This window comes from Mandrillus leucophaeus, unplaced genomic scaffold (assembly GCF_000951045.1).
Source record: "Mandrillus leucophaeus isolate KB7577 unplaced genomic scaffold, Mleu.le_1.0 Scaffold37, whole genome shotgun sequence".
Lineage (NCBI taxonomy): Eukaryota > Metazoa > Chordata > Mammalia > Primates > Cercopithecidae > Mandrillus > Mandrillus leucophaeus.
The window spans coordinates 5,185,600-5,203,403 of record NW_012103920.1 but is presented as its reverse complement, the minus strand read 5'-3'; the positions used below and the strand labels follow the sequence as shown (position 1 = coordinate 5,203,403).

The window sequence follows — 17,804 nt, the reverse complement described above, 5'->3', positions numbered from 1 at the left end:
TGCATGAGGGCACAAAGTTGTATCAGCTTTTTTTTTTCACAGCTGTGTCTTCATCCTAAAATAGTTCCTAGCACAGAATAGGACTCAGTGAGTGATTTATCAAGTAAATGGACTCCTAAATAAATTCTCTATCCTGTATCCAGTACAATGCTTGGCCTAATATACATCTAGTTTCATTTAATCCTCAAAACACATTGATGAAGTGGGTGTTATCCCTATTTTACAGATGTGGAAATTGAGGTGTAGAGCTGTAGAAGAACTTGCCCAGGGCTTCAGAGCTTTCACAGGGGCAGAGCACGGGCTGAAATCCAGGCCTGTCTCACACTAAAGGTGAGACAATTTCCCCTGCATCAAACTGTCTCTACTATGAAGGGTCTACAGACTGTGGTTTCAGGGTCAGATCTGGCCTGTCATGTTTTTTGTACAGCCTGAGAGCTAAGAATGGTTTTTATGTTTGTAATTGTTTGGGGGAAAAAACCCAAAAAATAACGTTTTATTACATGTAAAAATTGTATGAAAGTCAAATTTCAGTGTTCATAACTAAATTTTTAAAACTTTTATTGAAGTTCCAGAGAGATCTGAAGTAAACTTTTATTGAAACACAGCCCTACACACCTTCGTTTATAAGCTGTCTGTGGCCACTTTTGCACTATGCCAGCAAAATGGAGTAGTTGGGATGGAGACTATATGGCCCATAAAGCCTAAAATTCTACTCTCTGCTTCTTCACAGAAAGCTTGGCCGCCCCTGCTGTTGTCTCCACATCTTCCTTTGTTCTTCTTACTTGTCCCTTCCCTCTGAAGGCAGGATAGCATAGGGTGACCAGAAGACTCTGGAACTAGCCTGCTTGAGTCTAGTCTTGGCTCTGTGCTGACTACCTGTAGGGATGTAGGTGAGCTTTTTTATTTTTCGTGACCTCAGATTCCTCATCAAATGGAAGAAATAATGAGTATCCACTACCTTGGGTTGAACGGAATGAATCAAGTTAACTTTGCTAAACTCGTCACTTCCAGCATCGCCTCCTACGTGATAAGTGCTTGATAAATGCAAGTTCTATATTATGTCTGTCTGTCTGTCTGTCTGTCTGTCTCTCTCTCTCTCTCTCTCTCTCTCTGTCTCTTCCTCTCTCTCATAGTGATATGGTTTGGCTGTGTCCCCACCCAAATCTCAAATCTCAACTTGAATTGCATTTCCCAGAATTCCCATGTGTTGTGGGAAGGACCCAGGGTGGGGTAATTGCATCATGGGGACTGGTCTTTCCTGTGCTGTTCTCATGATAATGAATAAGTGTCACAAGATCTGATGGGTTTATCAGGGGTTTCTGCTTTTGCTTCTTCCTCATTTTCTCTTGCTGCCACCACCTAAGAAGTGCCTTTTGCCTGCTGCCATGATTCCGAGGCCTCCTCAGCCATGTGGAACTGTAAGTCCAATTAGATCTCTTTTTCTTCCAGGTCTCTTAGGTATGTCTTTATCAGCAGGGTGAAAATGAACTAATACCCAGAGACACACATATACACATGCACACACACACACGTGTCATTTTGTGTCTAAGAAAGAGGAGAAAATACTTTTTAGTTCTTTCTACTTCATTTGTGTGTGGAGTGCTTCATGTGGTCCACACAGGTATTAATTGCATGTTTTCTTGTTTTAGAAAATAAAAATGAATCACTCTGACTTTTTGCTTCATTTTCTGCATTTGCACAATTTGGATATTTTATTTTGTAGTCTGTTAAAATGTGAAAGTCAGTGTTAAGTGTCAGCAGCTTTCATGAATATTCTTGAAGGAAGGCTGTGTGATTGGAATGCATTGTATCTGTCCTTCCCTCTTGCTGGGGTCAGCCCAGAACTCGAGGGGAATGAGCCCCTGAGGAAGGCACAGTCCTTGGCAGTGAAATTCAGGCATGGAAACCAAGCCCGAGACATGAGCTGCAGGCCATCTGACACTGTATTTTAAGAGACCTGCCCTTGAGGTCCTCATCCTGCTCCCTACACTGCTTCAGATCCAGTTTCCCACTTGTAGTGAGGGATAGTATCTGCTCCACCTGATTGATTGATTGATTGATTGATTGATTGATTGATTGTGAGGCAGGCTCTCACTCTCATTGCCTAGGCTGGAGTGCCATGATGCAATCTCAAGTCACTGCAGCCTTGACTTTCCAGGCTCAAGTGATCCTCCCACCTCAACCTCCTGAGTAGCTGGGACTATAGGTGCGTGCCCCTACCCCTGGCTAAGTTTCTGTATTTCTAGTAGAGACAGGGTTTTGCCATGTTGCCCAGGGTGGTCTCGAACCCCTGGGCTCAAGTGATCTGCCTGCCTTGTCCTCCCAAAGTGTTGGGGTTGCAGACGTGAGCCACCGTGTCTGGCTTGCTCCACGATTTTCATCTATGAATTCCACCTTTCCCATGGTGTGACCCAGGCTGGAAATGCTTCACAAAGGCTCCATTTGAAAACTGGCTATAAATAAAAGGGAAAATATGGTATTCCTTAAAGAAAAAAAGTAGCATTCTATTTTTCTCCATTGGTAAGTAGTACAAATTTCAGAAAGTGTAAATTTGAATTCCTTAATAATCAGATCTCTGTAATGTGTTTTGCTGTTATCATCCTGAGTTACCATTATGGCCAAGTGTAGTTTATTCTGCTCACATCAGCCATACTGAGATCCTGGTGTCCACAGGAAAAGAGCTAACCTTTGTGGATGAAATCATAGAGTCACTACCTGCACTTGCTGTAGCTCTTACAATTATTTTATGCTTGGAAGACATCAAGAGCATGGTCCAAAGCTGCATAGGTTGCAAGCAGGTGGAGCCAGAATTTCTCTCCTGGTCTGGTAAATTCTAAAGCTGTTTACTCCTGACCCACCATTTCCTAGAACTGGTTTCTTGGTTAAATGTGTGGAAGAGTTGATGAACAGAAAGACAGATTGATCAGTTCTCCACAGGCTTCCCCAGACTGGCCAGGTAGAAATAAGCTAAGCAAATAATCAGCTTGTCCATTTTATAATTTTCTGCATGTCACATAAGACTTCATGTTGTTTATTTGTTGGTTTTAGATTTTTTTAATTACAAAAGAAATACATTATTTGAATAATTTTTTAAAATGATAGAGCCGTCTAAAGGAGGCATTTAAAAAACCCTTTCTATAATACCATTTGACCCAGCCATCCCTTTACTGGGCATATACCCAAAGGATTATAAATCATGCTGCTGTAAAGACACATGCACACGTATGTTTATTGCAGCACTATTCACAGTAGCAGAGACTTGGAATCAACCCAAATGTCCATCAGTGACAGACTGGATTAAGAAAATGTGGCACCTATACACCATGGAATACTATGCAGCCATAAAAAAGGATGAGTTTGTGTCCTTTGTAGGGACATGGATGCAGCTGGAAACCATCATTCTCAGCAAACTGTTGCAAGAGCAGAAAACCAAACACCGCATGTTCTCACTCATAGGTGGGAATTGAACAATGAGATCACCTGGACACAGGAAGGGGAACATCACACACCAGGGCCTATTGTGGGGAGGGGACGGGGGAGGGACAGCATTAGGAGATATACCTAATGCAAACGACGAGTTAATGGGTGCAGCACACCAACATGGCACATATATACATACGTAACAAACCTGCACGTTGTGCACATGTACCCTAGAACTTAAAGTATAATAATTAAAAAAATAAAAAATAAATAAAGAGAACCGTTTAAAACTAGAAAAACAAACAAAAAAAACCCCTTTCTATTCCTCCCCCTATGATTAGTAATTTGTACTTCTTGTGCATCCTTCTTCATGTTAATATAGATGTACACATATGTAAGATTTTGTTCTCATTTTCTGAAGTGAGTGGACACATACTCCACCGTCCCTAAGTAGTGTACAGTGTGTGCCCTTCCAGGCTAGTATGTGCAGCTTTAAATCATTCCTTTGCATAGCTGTGTAATATTCTACAACCCAGAGGAGCAGCTTGCAGCTGGCTAAAATATATATATTCAAGTGGAATTAAGAGCTTCATGCATAATTTCTTGATTTTGATTAAGAATCTTTCTTAATAGATATGTCAGACATGACTTTATGCTGCAAGGCATAGCATAGGTAGAAATTTTTATGTCACAGGTGGGCCTAATTAACCTTGATTAATGTTCTGCAAACCTGGATAGACTAGAGACTCAGAAAGGGATGCAAAAGCTAGCCTGGATCCCATGTTAGTCCCTGCTCTGTGAGCAGCTGCCACACGGTCATGCTGATGGCTCCTGCAGCAGCCATTCTGGTTTGACTGTGCTCGTGCTGCCCTGTGACATATCGTTTAACATAGTGAGTTATAAGACAGGGAGAAATCAAGACTTTAGCTACCAATTTAACAAACTGGTGACTCGGAGATCAGCACTCCAGCGTTGCCATCCTCATCAAAAGCTATATCTTTATCTAAAATTTATTAGCCAACTTCAAACCTGTTTGCCAGCTCACTAATGGAAGCCTTTTGAATCAATTTGCTCCTCTAATTTAAACAGCATTTTAACGTATATTGTCAAAGCAGAAAGGAGTTGCAGTTTCTGGCCAGTATAATTAATTATTTATTATCCTTTTCATAAATACTTTCTGAGGCTGACATAACTGAAAATTGCTTAGGCTGTTTTAAAACACGCACACATAGAGTTTTCCAGTGGCTAATTTGAAAAATGTCACCGTATTAGTTTTCATTTACATCTGTCAGGAAACATATCTACACATAAGGATATTTTTATTTATTTATTTTTACTTTCACCAGGTATTTTTTGTGGAGTGTGCATTTAATTCACATTTACAAATTGGTTTCTGTTTTTAACTGAAGGTACTTTTTCAGTAGAAATGATGTGTATGATGTCATATCTAACTTTTGATCTCACTGGTATTTGATGTTAAGCCTCAAAATCATCAAATTTTTTTATGGCACTTAAAAAAATATAGAAATCTGCTTGATTAATTCATAGAAAAAGACCCCTCTGATTAAGGTAATGCTAGTTTTTGCATTTTCTCCTAGCTGTCATTGTTTGGACACAGTGATCCTCGGGTCTCTTGTGTTTTCACATGTCTTGAAACAGAAGTGCTGGCAGCTTTGGTTTCAGGCCATCTTTCCAAGGAACATTGTCTAGCAAAGAAACTTGGAAGGTAGAGATAGTGTCTCCCTCAGGAGAAGAGGACAGGATGGCTTTCTTTCAGTATAATAAAGACAGTGCCTCCTTCTAGGACAATGTTTTGGCAGATTTGCTTGATAAAAGTTGGGATTTCTAAGCTTGAGGCTCCTCAGCTATGATGAAATGTACTGTGAGCACGGTGTCTACCGGGCTGTTCCACATCATCCCTGTGGGACTAGGGCCCAGGGCAGTGGGAGTCAACGCAGAAATAAAGCTCATGCCGTTTGCTCTGCCGTGAGTAACCAAGTCCTCTGTATCTGATCCTGGGTCTCCTGTTTTCTGCTAGCTTCCTCAAAACTTCGTAGCTAACTCATTAACTTACAAGGAAGAGGGTGAACGTGTAGACCCTTCACAGTTTGAAAATCACCTGATCAATAACTGAGATTATAAAAATGTAGGAATGAATCAGTTATGGCCCACAGGCTAACTCCGGCCAGTAGCCTTTTATTTATAACCCATTAAGAAAAACCAAAAATGAACAAAAAATCCAAAGATGGCTGTGGGACAGAGATGATACATGGCCCGGAGGTGAAGGTACTTAACTATCTGGCCCTTCACAGAAAACGTGTGCCAACCCTTCCTTGTTTTTGTTCAGGTCAAAGAGTTGCATTGAAAGGCCTCATCTTACACGTGAATCAATATTTAGTGGTTTGAAAATACATTGCTTAATTTGGGGTGATTCAATATCAAATTAAGATTTTTAGGTTTATTTTATAGATCTCTAGAATTCCATCAACATTAAGCTAATTACCTTAAATTATGTTTTTAAGTAACCGAGAATACATCCGTGGACGCTGTTCTGTGCCATCTTGAGTCATATTTTTAAAACAATTACCTTTGATGATTTCGTACGTTATCTCATTCACAGATGGTTTTTTCATCCACCTGACTTTCAAATCTGTTGTAGTCCTGGGAATTTTGCTTAGGTGGAAGGAATGAGCGCATGTATCTTGTCAAAGGAAATCACAAGCCTGTGTAAACTCACTCTTGCTTCCGTCACCTCGTGCTTTGAAACATAACCACAATGTGCTGAAGTTTCACATTGTTACATCCTACAAGCATGCTTACATGTGTCACCTTCCTGGGTTGTTTCAGCATTTGAATATCACTGGGAAGCTCAAGATCCCAGGAACCAACCATGAGAGCTTCACAGCTCAGAATTCTTCAAGATCTGGATGTAGGCAGGGAGCCTATGCAGTAATTCAAGTGAACATATCTTCTTGTTTTCCTTTTAGGATGATAGAGGTCAGTGCTTGTTCACCCCAGTGAGGTGGGTGGTTTTCTCTCCTGAGCGGGGAGGTTTTCTCTCATCCTTGAGTTTATCTTTACTTCCTGGTCATTGTGCAAGTTAATTTTTTGTAGCAGTGAAAACAGTCACATGAGACTGCCCAGAGAGGGCGTTGGGGGGCCTACTGGAGAAGCAGTTTTAGCATCATCCGGCCTTCTCTACCTAACAAGGAAATATGCGAGGTAGGGTAGGACCTTTTGGCAGTACTCACACAATCCAAAGAGCATGGTGAATTCAATTAGTCTGTCACACCTGTGTGGCCTTATGTTTTCTGGGATAACTTAACAAGCATTGTGTGCAGCCAGGTCAGGCAGATGGAGGTTCTAATCCAGGCTGTACACCTCATCAGCCAGGAGACTACAGGTAAGTCAGCCAAACTTTTGGAGTAACAAGTAGCTCATCTGTAAAATATGGATGTTCCAGTTTATGTGTAGCTGCATAATACATTACCCCAAAACTTAGAGGCTTAAAACAACAACCATTTTGTTTTATCTTGTGATTTCTCTAAGTTAGGAATCCAGGCAGGGCTCTGTGGGATGACTCTTCTGTTCCTTGTGGTGTTGATTGGGGTCAGTCATTGGTGCTGTGCTGGAGGATGAGTTGGATTGCACATCAGCTGGTCCAGGATGCTCACCCATGGGTCTAGCACCTTCACAAGGATGACTGGGATGCTTGGCTCAGCTGAGGGACTGTTTCCCAGAGCCCCCTACATGTGGCCTTTCCTGCTTGGCAGATGTAGGGCCATCAGATTTTTTACATGGTGGCTTAGGGCTTCCAGAGGATTCCAAAAGAAAGGAACAAGAAGCTGCCATTTTCTTATGGCCTGGCTTAGAGGTTGGCACAGAGGTTGGCACAGCATGACTGCTGTGGACTAAGCAGTTACAAAACCCACTCAGATTCAAGGGGAGCAGACATACAGCTCACTTTCTGCTTGTAGAAGTGACAAAGAATTTGCAGCCATCTTTATTCCATCACCACAGGTAATAATAGCATCTCCCTCATTACCTATAGAATAACTCCAAACTTTCTGATGATTAACTGAGATACCATGTAAAGTACCAAGCACCTGGGATAGGCAATGGGAGATGTTCACAACATTCCCATTGTTATCCATAACAATGGTAGCAGTAATGCTAATAATAATGATACTAATAATAAAATCAGGATAATGCTGTTTTTAATTCACCACACTGTATGCCATTTGTTTAAAATCAGAAAGGACTCATTGGTAAGGAGTAGGGTATTCAGGTCTGCCTTTTAGCCCCACAAGGCAACATCCTTAACAGCAGCTGTGTTGAAAGTTTAGGAGTGCTTGTCATTAGGGTCTCATCTCCAAATTCTGGGACATCACAATAAGTGGTTATTGACTACAGGGAATTTTTTGTTTGTTTGTTTGTGTTTTGGTAATCTCTTTTGTTCGTCACTCCTTCTTTTCCGCTCTTCTAATTCTGGGCATTATATCTTATCTTTGTCAGAGACAGGGTCTTCTAACTGTGTCTTCACCTCCGAAATCCTTCTCAAGTCCATTCTCCTCCTGCTGTCTAGTGCCTTCCTGTAGTGTCATTCCAGTTGCCTTCATCCTTAGACGACCTTTAATGATATCCTATTCCAGACTTCCTAGCCTCCAGCTCTTCCTTAAATTGGCCCTAGCCTACTTTCCCAACCTTCATCCCCATGTGGTTGAACTTTCTAAGTTTCCCCAAGCTGATCAGTGTTTTGGGGTGGTATGGAATTCAGAATAAATCACTTTTTTATTGACTAACTCTGATCATAAGTACACTTTTGTGCAAGCTTGACCTCCACTGTACCAGGCAGAGGACAACATGTATGCAGAGAGCTGATTCACTCAATAAACATTTATTAAATCCAAGCCATGGGGATCCGTAGGAGGAATTTAGAGCAGAGTTGTGGAATGATCAGATTTGCCTGTCAAGAGACCGTTCTGGCAGCCATGTGAGAAAGGAGGGTGGGGAGACCTGCTGGGCAACAACTCTAGTCACCCAGGCATGAAATGATGAGCTCTTGAGCAAAAGTGGGTGCAGCGAGTACAGGGAGGAAGAGGAAGCATTTTGAGAGATGCTGAGTAAAAGCAACAAGATTTGGTCAACAGCTCTAAATGGGATGACAGGCGTGGTGAATGGAGAAGGAAGGATAGAGGGCTAGTTTGGGGCTTCTGGCTTGGACAGTGTATTGTGTAGTGGAACCATCCCTGAAGATAGGAGGACTCCTTTTCAGTCATACTGAATTCAGGACGCCTCTGCGGCACCCACGTGGAAGTGGTCCATTGGCATCTGGATTTAGATCTGGCACTCAGGAGGGATGGACGGGATAGAGGTTGAGCAGACACAATTATATTGGCATATTTGGACTGGAGAACCCAGCATCTGACTTAAAGAGTCTGCTTTTGTTCAAAATTGCTTAGGTGTTTTCAAACTAAAAACAAATCCACTCCCAAAACCTCAACAGATTCTCCCAGTATACCCTATATTTTGTCCAAACTGGAATCACATCCTGGTCTCCCCAAACACTGCTTGCTTTTTGTTCCTTTCCTGCTCTTCCTTCTGATTGCAATGCACTTCCCATTTCCAGTCCCCGTCCTCCAATCCCTTCGTGTCCAGCTCCTGCTTATACTTTGAAACCCACTGGATTTTAAGATTCCATCTGACAAGAATGATCACTGTTCCTTCCAGTTCTTCAAGTACTTTTTGTGTTTTTGTTGGGATTTATCACTTGAAAATGCATATTGTAGTAATTTCTGAATTCATCCTGATTCTCCTTCTGGTTTCTAAACTCTTCAGGATAGAATTCCTGTTGCATATCCCTCCGGCCCCAAATTCCTGAATGAGTTAAGCAGGACACCTAAAACTATGCAGAGGTAATACCTCCCTTGTCCTGTCCCTTTTCTGGGTCAGTTTGCCCTTCATGATTTCGGCAGGAGTGTGTCTCATTCCAGTCTGGTGAACACATCCAATATTCAGTGTTGCTCATCAGAGTAAGAGTTCTAAGTCCATATGCCTTAGAGACAGGGGTTATTTTCTAGCTTATCTTCTGCGTTGGCTTCAGGCTTCACATCCTTCCTGTACATGTTCAATGCTGCTTTCGTTTCCTGGGTGAGGGCCCTAGAATCACCTTAGAGACTTTGCTCTAGTCATAGCCCCATCTTGGTGTTCTCTTTTGAGAAGACAAAACCATTTTAAATATTCTTTCTCCCTTAATGCCTCACGAATGACCAAGCAGCATTTCATGGAAGTACCCTGAGTCTCTACTGCTTGGATTAAACATAACATTCTCAACAGTGGTAAGACAGCCTTTCCCTTCTCTTTGGCACGTTTTCAGTTTTTATTAATTTCCTGTGCTTCTGATCCATGAGTCCCAAGTCATGATGTGAGTCAGTTCAGTTCAGCAAGCACTGAGGTCCCATGATATAACAGGTTTTTTTCCGGAGTTGTGGCCCATGCAGAGTTTACTAAGACTTGGCTCTTGCCTTTAAGCTTTAAGGATCCTAAAGACGTGATTATAAGATCTAAAACATGGAGGGGGTGGTGAATTCAGCCTGCAGGCATGTTGTGTTTGCATCCCCTGCAACATCCCCTTTTTTTAAAGTTCACATAAAAACCTGGATTCTTGGTTTCTCTTAAAAAACTGGAAGGTCTGGCAGCTTTGCTCCTACATTTCCTTGGAGGAGCCCTTAACTCACCCTGTGCAGTGGCAGCCCCAGTTGGATGGATGGGGCTGGTGCCTGCTGAGTTAGCTCACACCCACCAGCCCCTACGATTTTATACCTGGACCGCTTTCCACATTGACATTACCTGGCTGGTCCCTACACGTCCCCTGCAGTAACCGGCTTTCTGGAGCTGTGTGCCGAGGATCTCTCTGCCTACTGCATCTCAAAGGATGAGTGATTTAGCCAGGTGGAGAGGTTGGGGCGGATCATGGATGAAAGAATTAGCACAGACAAAAGCACTGAGTTAAAAACAGAACAGGTCGTACACGGTGGCTCACGCCTGTAATCCCAGCACTTTGGGAGGCCGAGGCGGGCGGATCAGGAGGTCAGGAGATGGAGACCACGGTGAAACGCTATCTCTACTAAAAATACAAAAAATTAGCTGGGTGTGGTGGCGGACGCCTGTAGTCCCAGCTACTCAGGAGGCTGAGGCAGGAGAATGGTGTGAACCCGGGAGGCGGAGCGCTTGCAGTGAGCCGAGATCCCGCCACTGCACTCCAGCCTGGGCGACAGAGCAAAACTCTGTCTCAAAACAAAACAAAACAAAAAACAAAAAAACAGAACAGCATGGCAGGCTCCCAGTAATCCCATGAATCATGTGTTCTGCCCACATGGAATGGAGGGTGGAGGAGGAAGGAGGTTTGGCTAGATCAAGGAGATTGTCCCTAGTGGTCCATTTTTAAATCTTCCTTTTGGTAATTGTCCCTTAAGGCAACACTTTCAGTCTCAGAAAAAATCCAGTAAAGGGCAAACCAGTTTGGGTGAATTTCTTTGTTTTTGCAGCATGTCTGATCCCAAAGTGGGACCTGGAGTCCTTCCGACGAGGAAGTGCAGCCTCTTGGCGAGGAGTGCACTGGGAGGGGAGGCTGTACTTCTGGGCTCTGCTGTGCCTCTAATCTACTGCCCAGCATCAGTCTTAGCCCAGACCCCCAAAGTTCCTGGGCTTCATTCTGCTTTGCATTCGTCGCAGAGTTAAGCCTTCTGGCTGTCAGGGGTTTCTCAGATAGACTGGCAGTATTAGCATGCTGCAGTTTCGTGATGGCAAGAAGGAGGTTATGAAAGCCATTTTCATACAGCCTAACTCATGAGTGGTAGCAAGTGGCCCCAGGTGGGAAGCACAGGTGATTTGGAGCTGGCTAACCTCCTTCCTTTGGCTCTGACTTTCACCAGCTCTTAGACTAGGGGTAGGTTAGTTAGCTCCTCCCAGCCTCAGTTTCCCTATTTGTCAAATGGGGTCACAGTGGGGGAGAATCAGAGTTTATGCAGGGCATAGCACTAGTGTAGTGCTGGGCAGAGAGTTAGCACCCAGCAAGTGGTGTTGACAGTGATATGAATTATAACCCAAGTGACACATACAGTTTAATCAGGCACTGTGTGTCCACAGCGATGTCAAGGAACAATGGACAAAGCAAGTTTTTTCCAGTCTCCTGATGCTGGAGCCCTGCGCGAGCCCCACTCTTCTCCCTTTTCTCATAACCACTGTGAGCAACCTCGAATCCTTCTGGAAGTAGGTTGCTTATGAATTATGAATATTTAAATAAAAAAACTCTGGCTCTGCAGCTGAAGTTGGGATCGCATGAAGAAAATAGAAAGTCCAGTGTTTGTAGCCGTGATCTCTCAGTTGCTGGCGTGAATTGTGCTTTCAGATTGTAACATTTTAGCCCATTAAAAATAAAATCTGTTGCTTTCCACCCACACCTGGAAATTTGGTGAGGGACGGGGGCTAGGATATTTACTGTCTGAAAGTTTTAGGGAGGCTTTTATGAACTGGGCCATCTCTCCTTGGTCCCCATTTTTCTTTGCATCTCCGAACTCTCATTAATTTTTCACAGGCTTGTGATGGATAGTTTTTATTTATTCACGTCTGACGTTCCGTTGTGTGAAAAGGACTCATTTTATAACATTACATATTCATGGCTTGGGATGGATGGGATAAGGAACTTATTATTAATGTGTCACTGTGGGAAACTTACTCTAGTTCATTTGCGAACCTTGTTAAATTCGATGTGGTCAGCAGACCCGGTGAAGTTTTGGATACATTCTCTTAACAGAGGGCAAAGAGTTTGCTGTTGCTTTTCCTCGATTCAGTAAAACATGTTTAAATCTTATTTAAATCGTTCGAAGCAGCAATTTGAAAGGAGAGGGAAAAAGAGGGGATGGCAGAGATTAAGTAGAGAGAGAAGCTCCGATTTTCTTGTTGAATAGCCTTGTTTCCTAAGCATTCTGTAGATTTTTGGCCAGGTTTGTGTAAGGGATGAACGACTCCCTATAAAATGATGTAAGGATCCTTTCTTTCCTGCCCGTTGCCATTTCTAGCATTCTCTCCATGAGGGAAGTTGCAGTTTTCTGCCTGTATGTATCCATCCTTCTGACCTGTGCTCCGGATTCCAGGGAGTTCTTCATTTGGAGCTCTTACCGACATCACAGAATTCCTTGCCTGGGACAAACAGAGGGAATATTAACATAGCATCTTGTAAATCAAAGCTGGGCAGGGGGTGGGGGACGGCACAGTGGGGAACCTGGCCCAATCTGCTTCAGTGTGAGCTTGGTAAGAAGGAAGCATATGCTGTACTTAGTTCTCTGCAAAGACAAGCGCTGCTCTCTGGCAGGGACAGCGTGTGTAGGGTTTGCAAGATTTGTGGGGCTGTTTCATGTTTGCACAGTTTGGCTTGGCTTGGGACATGGCTAGTGGTCACTGCCGTTTAACAGACTCCCCCCGGATGAGAAGAAAAGTGAGATAAATGCAGGAAAAAGATACATTTTGAAACCTGGAAATTTTACATAACAGGCATCAGATTTGAAGAATGTCCAAAATATTACAAATCATAGCACCACCTTTGCTAACACCATGGAAAATTTTAAACATGGAATTTGTTAATGCTGACTTGGCCCACCATGGGGTTAAAAAAAGTGACTTTCTTTTAGCTAACCGAGGTGATGATCTTATAAAGTTGATGATGGGGTGTGAATGGTGTGAGTGAGGGACAAAGGAATGAAATATCCCTTAAAAGGCATCCTCTGATGATGTTTCCATAATGCAGAACATTCGTTTCTCGCCAGGATCTCATTGGCGGTTTGCTGATATTATATTGCCATTTATATTGGAAAGGCAGGCAGTGCAAAAACTGTAGTCTATTAAGAGTTTGTGAGTGTGTGTATGTGTATACAGTGAAATAATATCTAGTGTAATGTGAAGTGACAGTCAAAATTACAGCTTTTCTCTTGCCGCAAGGGTACTTCTCTGCCAAGTATAGTAATATTGTTGTAGCAGTGTTCAAGGTTGTCAGCAATTCTGGCTTACTCTGCAGAGAGCCATAATAGTGTGTGGAAGGAAGGAGCTTCCTGTCAGGGGAAATACTATAATTTTGATATATATTTGTTGGTGCCAAACTGCAATTAAATAGGAGGTGTTGGAAGAAGGTTTTATTTAACCAGCTTGAATTTGTTAATTAATTAGCAAAAACTTATATTTGGAATGCTTCAAGAAACAGTTCTATGTTGTTCTCATAACTTAATTTTACACAACTCTCTTTTGTTTGTATCTTAAAGAATACAAAATACCACCCTCCACCAGAAAAGTGCAGAATAAAAATGTTCGACTAGCAAAAGAAGGAAAAAATAAAAGATCTTGAATAATCTCATCGATTACATCTTCTTTTGGGGACATTTCCCAGTCTTTTCATGTTTTGAGTTCTATCTTGGTGATCTGACAGACATGTACTATTTGCAACAACATCTATTATATGATGTAGTGTATACCTTTATTAGTTTGCAGTTGTGCTGTACGACTCTTCAGGTGACTAAAGGAAAAGAGTTTGTTTTAAAGTGTGTGTGTTTGTGTGTGTCTGTGTATACATGTGTTTTTGTGTTTACATAAGTGTGTGTGTTTTAAATTGTTTGAAAAACACTAGTCCATCTCTATTGTATTATCTGAGGGATGCTAGCGCATTACTTGGGATAGTAACAAGTTTCTTGGTGACAACTCCTCCTCCCATGGTCAAGAAAGACTGAGGATGTCACCGGAGTTCACTGTCAATGGCGATTCAGATGAAAAATATCTTCCTTTTGAATAAGTAGAAAAACCATGGGGGATTGAAATAGCAACAATATATCAAAAGCTCCAAGGCAGTTGTGTGTGAAGAAATAAAGAACAGAACAGGGAGATTGTGTTGTTTTAAAAAGCGCTATTTAAGAGTCTTGAAAAAGAGTGTGTGTGTGGGGGGACACCTCCCTCTGATATTAAGTATTTTGCAAATTAAATGAGTTCCATTCTCTTATAAAATATGAATCTAATCACGTTTTATATGATCATAAAATGTGTCTACTTTTGTCTATATCTTTCACGGAAAAAAGAAATATTCCCAAAGTATATTATAAAAAATAATTAATAAGCAACTTTTCATTGTTATTTTCTCAGGTTAATTATTACCCTAAGAAATCAATTTCAATTTCTTCAGTTTGAAAGACTCATTTGTGATGGGGTGTTTGCAAAAAGAGAGTTAGTTAAATGCTATATGGAAGGCTTCATTCCCTAAAGAAAATGCCTCTGCTGCCAGCAGTGATTTATCCAGAGCTGTCTCACCCATTTATGCCCCTTGCCAGGAGAATGTATGGAAAATGTAATAGAGCTATTAGAATCCAGTGTAGTAGATTGGTAACAGTAAGGAACAACAGTTGTCTTCACATTGTTAAAATAAAAGTGAGATACCCCTTAGTCTTCACAAAGGAAAATAACTCTTCTGCTAACCCTTCTGCCCGGCCTGAGAGAAGGTATCAGGGGATGCAGCATGGATCTATTTTCCTGACGACTGGTCCTGCTGTCCTGGGACCCAAGTGTGAGTGCATAGGGAAAAGGGAGGAGAAATGTAATCCTGTAACTATCTCCTCATGGAAAACAGGAAACCACAAATGAATCAAATGAATCCGTTTCCCCTCTTTCTGATCCTCTGTAAAAGTCATCAAAAATCATACTCCGTTCTCACCAGACAACTGCAGTTTCGTGAGCTGAGTCTAGAGTGTTCCGGGCCGTTACAGCTAATCATGGCAGGCTCTACCCAATTGGGGGAACAATTTAGCTGTCGTGGGATTTCCCTTTAAATTAAATATGTTCTTCAGGTACAGTTTTTTAAAACCAGTTTTCTCCCCGACTGTTAACCTACTTTATCGTCCATTGCTGGGCTTAGAATTGCATGTTCATTGGCATGGTTGACATTATATATAAATATTTGGAATTGTAGTTGAAATGATAGATGGTACATATATTTCACATGTTTTAAGATTAACATAGTAACAGTTTCTGATATTCAACAAAGAATGCAACAACTTCGGCGAAACAGGTAAGAGAAACAACCAGTCACTTGATCTGGAAAGTGATACGTCACCTGCAAGATCTGTATTAGGCTGTTCTTGCGCTGATACAAAGAAATGCCTGAGACTGGGTAATTTATAAGAAAAGGGGTTTAATTGGCTCACAGTTTTGTAAGTTGTACAGGAAGCATAGCGGCTTCTGCTTCTGGGGAGGCCTCAGGAAACTTACAATCATGGCAGAAGGCAAAGGGAGAGCAGCAAGTGATATGGTGGCAGTGGGAAGTGAGAGAGAGTGGGGGTGTGGGAGGTGCCCCACATTTAACCATTTTCCTGTTTAGGAAATAAAAACTGCAGCTCACTGCTAACACTCATTTAATTTGACATAAACATGCTCTTTGAGGCCGAAGCAAATACGACTGATTTTCAATGTGATAATATAAAAACAGTTCTTGGAATTATTTCTGAACAGAACTAACATCAGAATCATCTGAATCATGAGAACTGTGTATTTTGGAAAAATCGGATGCATCAAACGAATCTTCAGCCAACAATTGTTCAAGAATGATGTTAACATCACACGTAGGAATGCTACATTTTCTCGGATTTGACATTTTCAGTGATGGAGAATTATTATATTTTGTAAACGGAAATACCACTACTAAAACCAGAAGGCTAGAAATAGAATGATATCCTTTGTTTCCAAAGTGGATATGCTGGAGTGATGTGGAAAAAAATCATAAAAGCGAGATATTTCATGGCAAAGCTATCTCAGGGTAAACACTGCACACCTGGAAGTATTCTTGGGGCAAATGGGAAAAGGGCTGAAATGACCAGATCTCCAGAGATCTCACTCACTCTCATGAAGACAGTGCCAAACCATGAGGGCTCTGCCCTGGTGATCCAGCTACCTCCCACTAGGGAGGTGTTTCGACATGAGATTTGGGCGGGGACAAATATCCAAACTATATCAGGATCCCAGCAGACTGGTGGGTGGAGGCGTAAGGATATCTGGGAAGGCTTAAGAATAGCTTTTTCTTTTAGTAGATCGGGAATTTCCTCTTACGCACAAAAAGCTCCAAATTCAAACTAGCTTAAGAGGAAAGGGTCATTACTGGCTGACAAAAATGCAAAGTTTTGTGCAAGAGTCAGCAAAGTTTTTCTGTAATGGGATATCTAATAAATATTCTGGGGCCTTGCAGTGTTTGTTGCAACTACTCAACCCTGCCCTCATAGTGCAAAAATAGGCATAAAGGATATGTAAAGGATCGGGCATGGCTGCGAGAAACTTTATTTATGGATACTGAAATTTGAATTTCATATACATTTTCTTGTGTTACAAAATAGTATTCTTTCCCCTCACCCCCAACCATTTAAAAATGTAAAGCATTTTTAGCCTGTGTGCTGTACGAGAACACAGCCGTGTTTGGCCCAGCAGTTATAGTTTGCCAACTCCTGTTTAGAATCTAGCTTTATTCAGAGCTTAAATATGTCATCGAGGTCCCTTCTTTATTTAATTCCTTAGTTTTGATGATCTTTTATGAGTTATAGTCTTCAAAGAGAAAATTCTCCCCAAGTGGGGATGCCGCTGGCAGACGAGCACTGTCCCATCTTAGCTTGTTCCCCCAGTGACAAGAAGCTGTTTTCCCCCACTGGCCTTGGCCAAAAAGCCACAGGGAGAATCAGGATTGGCCTAGTTTGAGGCAGACGCCTATCCCTGAATCAGTCATGTCCCCGGATGATGCGGTTCTCTGCAGCCTGGGCAGTCAAGGCTGGAGATGAATTCTCTGCTTCTCCACAGAGTCTGACAGGCCCTGTTCCCTAATGGAAAAATGAGGTCTGGTTTGGCCAAAGGAGGTCCCTGGGAAAGCATGCTGGACACACAAATCTATAGCTTCTACCATCAATCTGCTGTGATCCTTTTCTGGTTCTAACATTGCAATTTTATTTTTGCATGTTTCTAAAGACATCAGGACGAGATCTTTTCTGGATGTGTCTTCAAAAAGGAGCCTGTTGGATGGTCTCTTACCAGCGGCCAGCAAAGAACAGTTCTTTTGTAAATTGCACTGCATTAAGAGTGTTCTTATTTCCATGTCGTTGATACCTGCCTTGGGTTCTGTTACCTGGAAACAGAGGTCAAGGTAGTCTTCTTGTTTCACTGACTTGATGGGGGCAGGATGCTTTCAGAAAGGGACTGAGAAGAGTGGCTTAAAACAGGGAAAATGTGGCCGGGTGCGGTAGCTCATGCCTGTAATCCCAGCACTTTGGGAGGCCTAGGTGGGCGGATCATGAGGCCAGGAGATTGAGGCCAGGCTG

General features: G+C 42.1%; 1 protein-coding gene across 2 annotated transcripts in view; it reads left to right on the top strand.

Moving 5' to 3' along the window:
• WWOX (WW domain containing oxidoreductase) overlaps positions 1-17,804 on the top strand; it is a 1,226,505-nt gene that overhangs the window by 207,216 nt on the left and 1,001,485 nt on the right. The window contains exon 6 of one of the 2 annotated variants that reach the window (XM_011990089.1): positions 13,734-13,847. The exons of the other annotated variant lie outside the window; for it this stretch is intronic. Coding sequence (XP_011845479.1) covers positions 13,734-13,787 — 54 coding nt within the window. The 3' untranslated portion in view covers positions 13,788-13,847. Of the gene's footprint in view, positions 1-13,733; positions 13,848-17,804 lie in introns of those variants that run through there. 2 annotated transcript variants of the gene reach the window in all.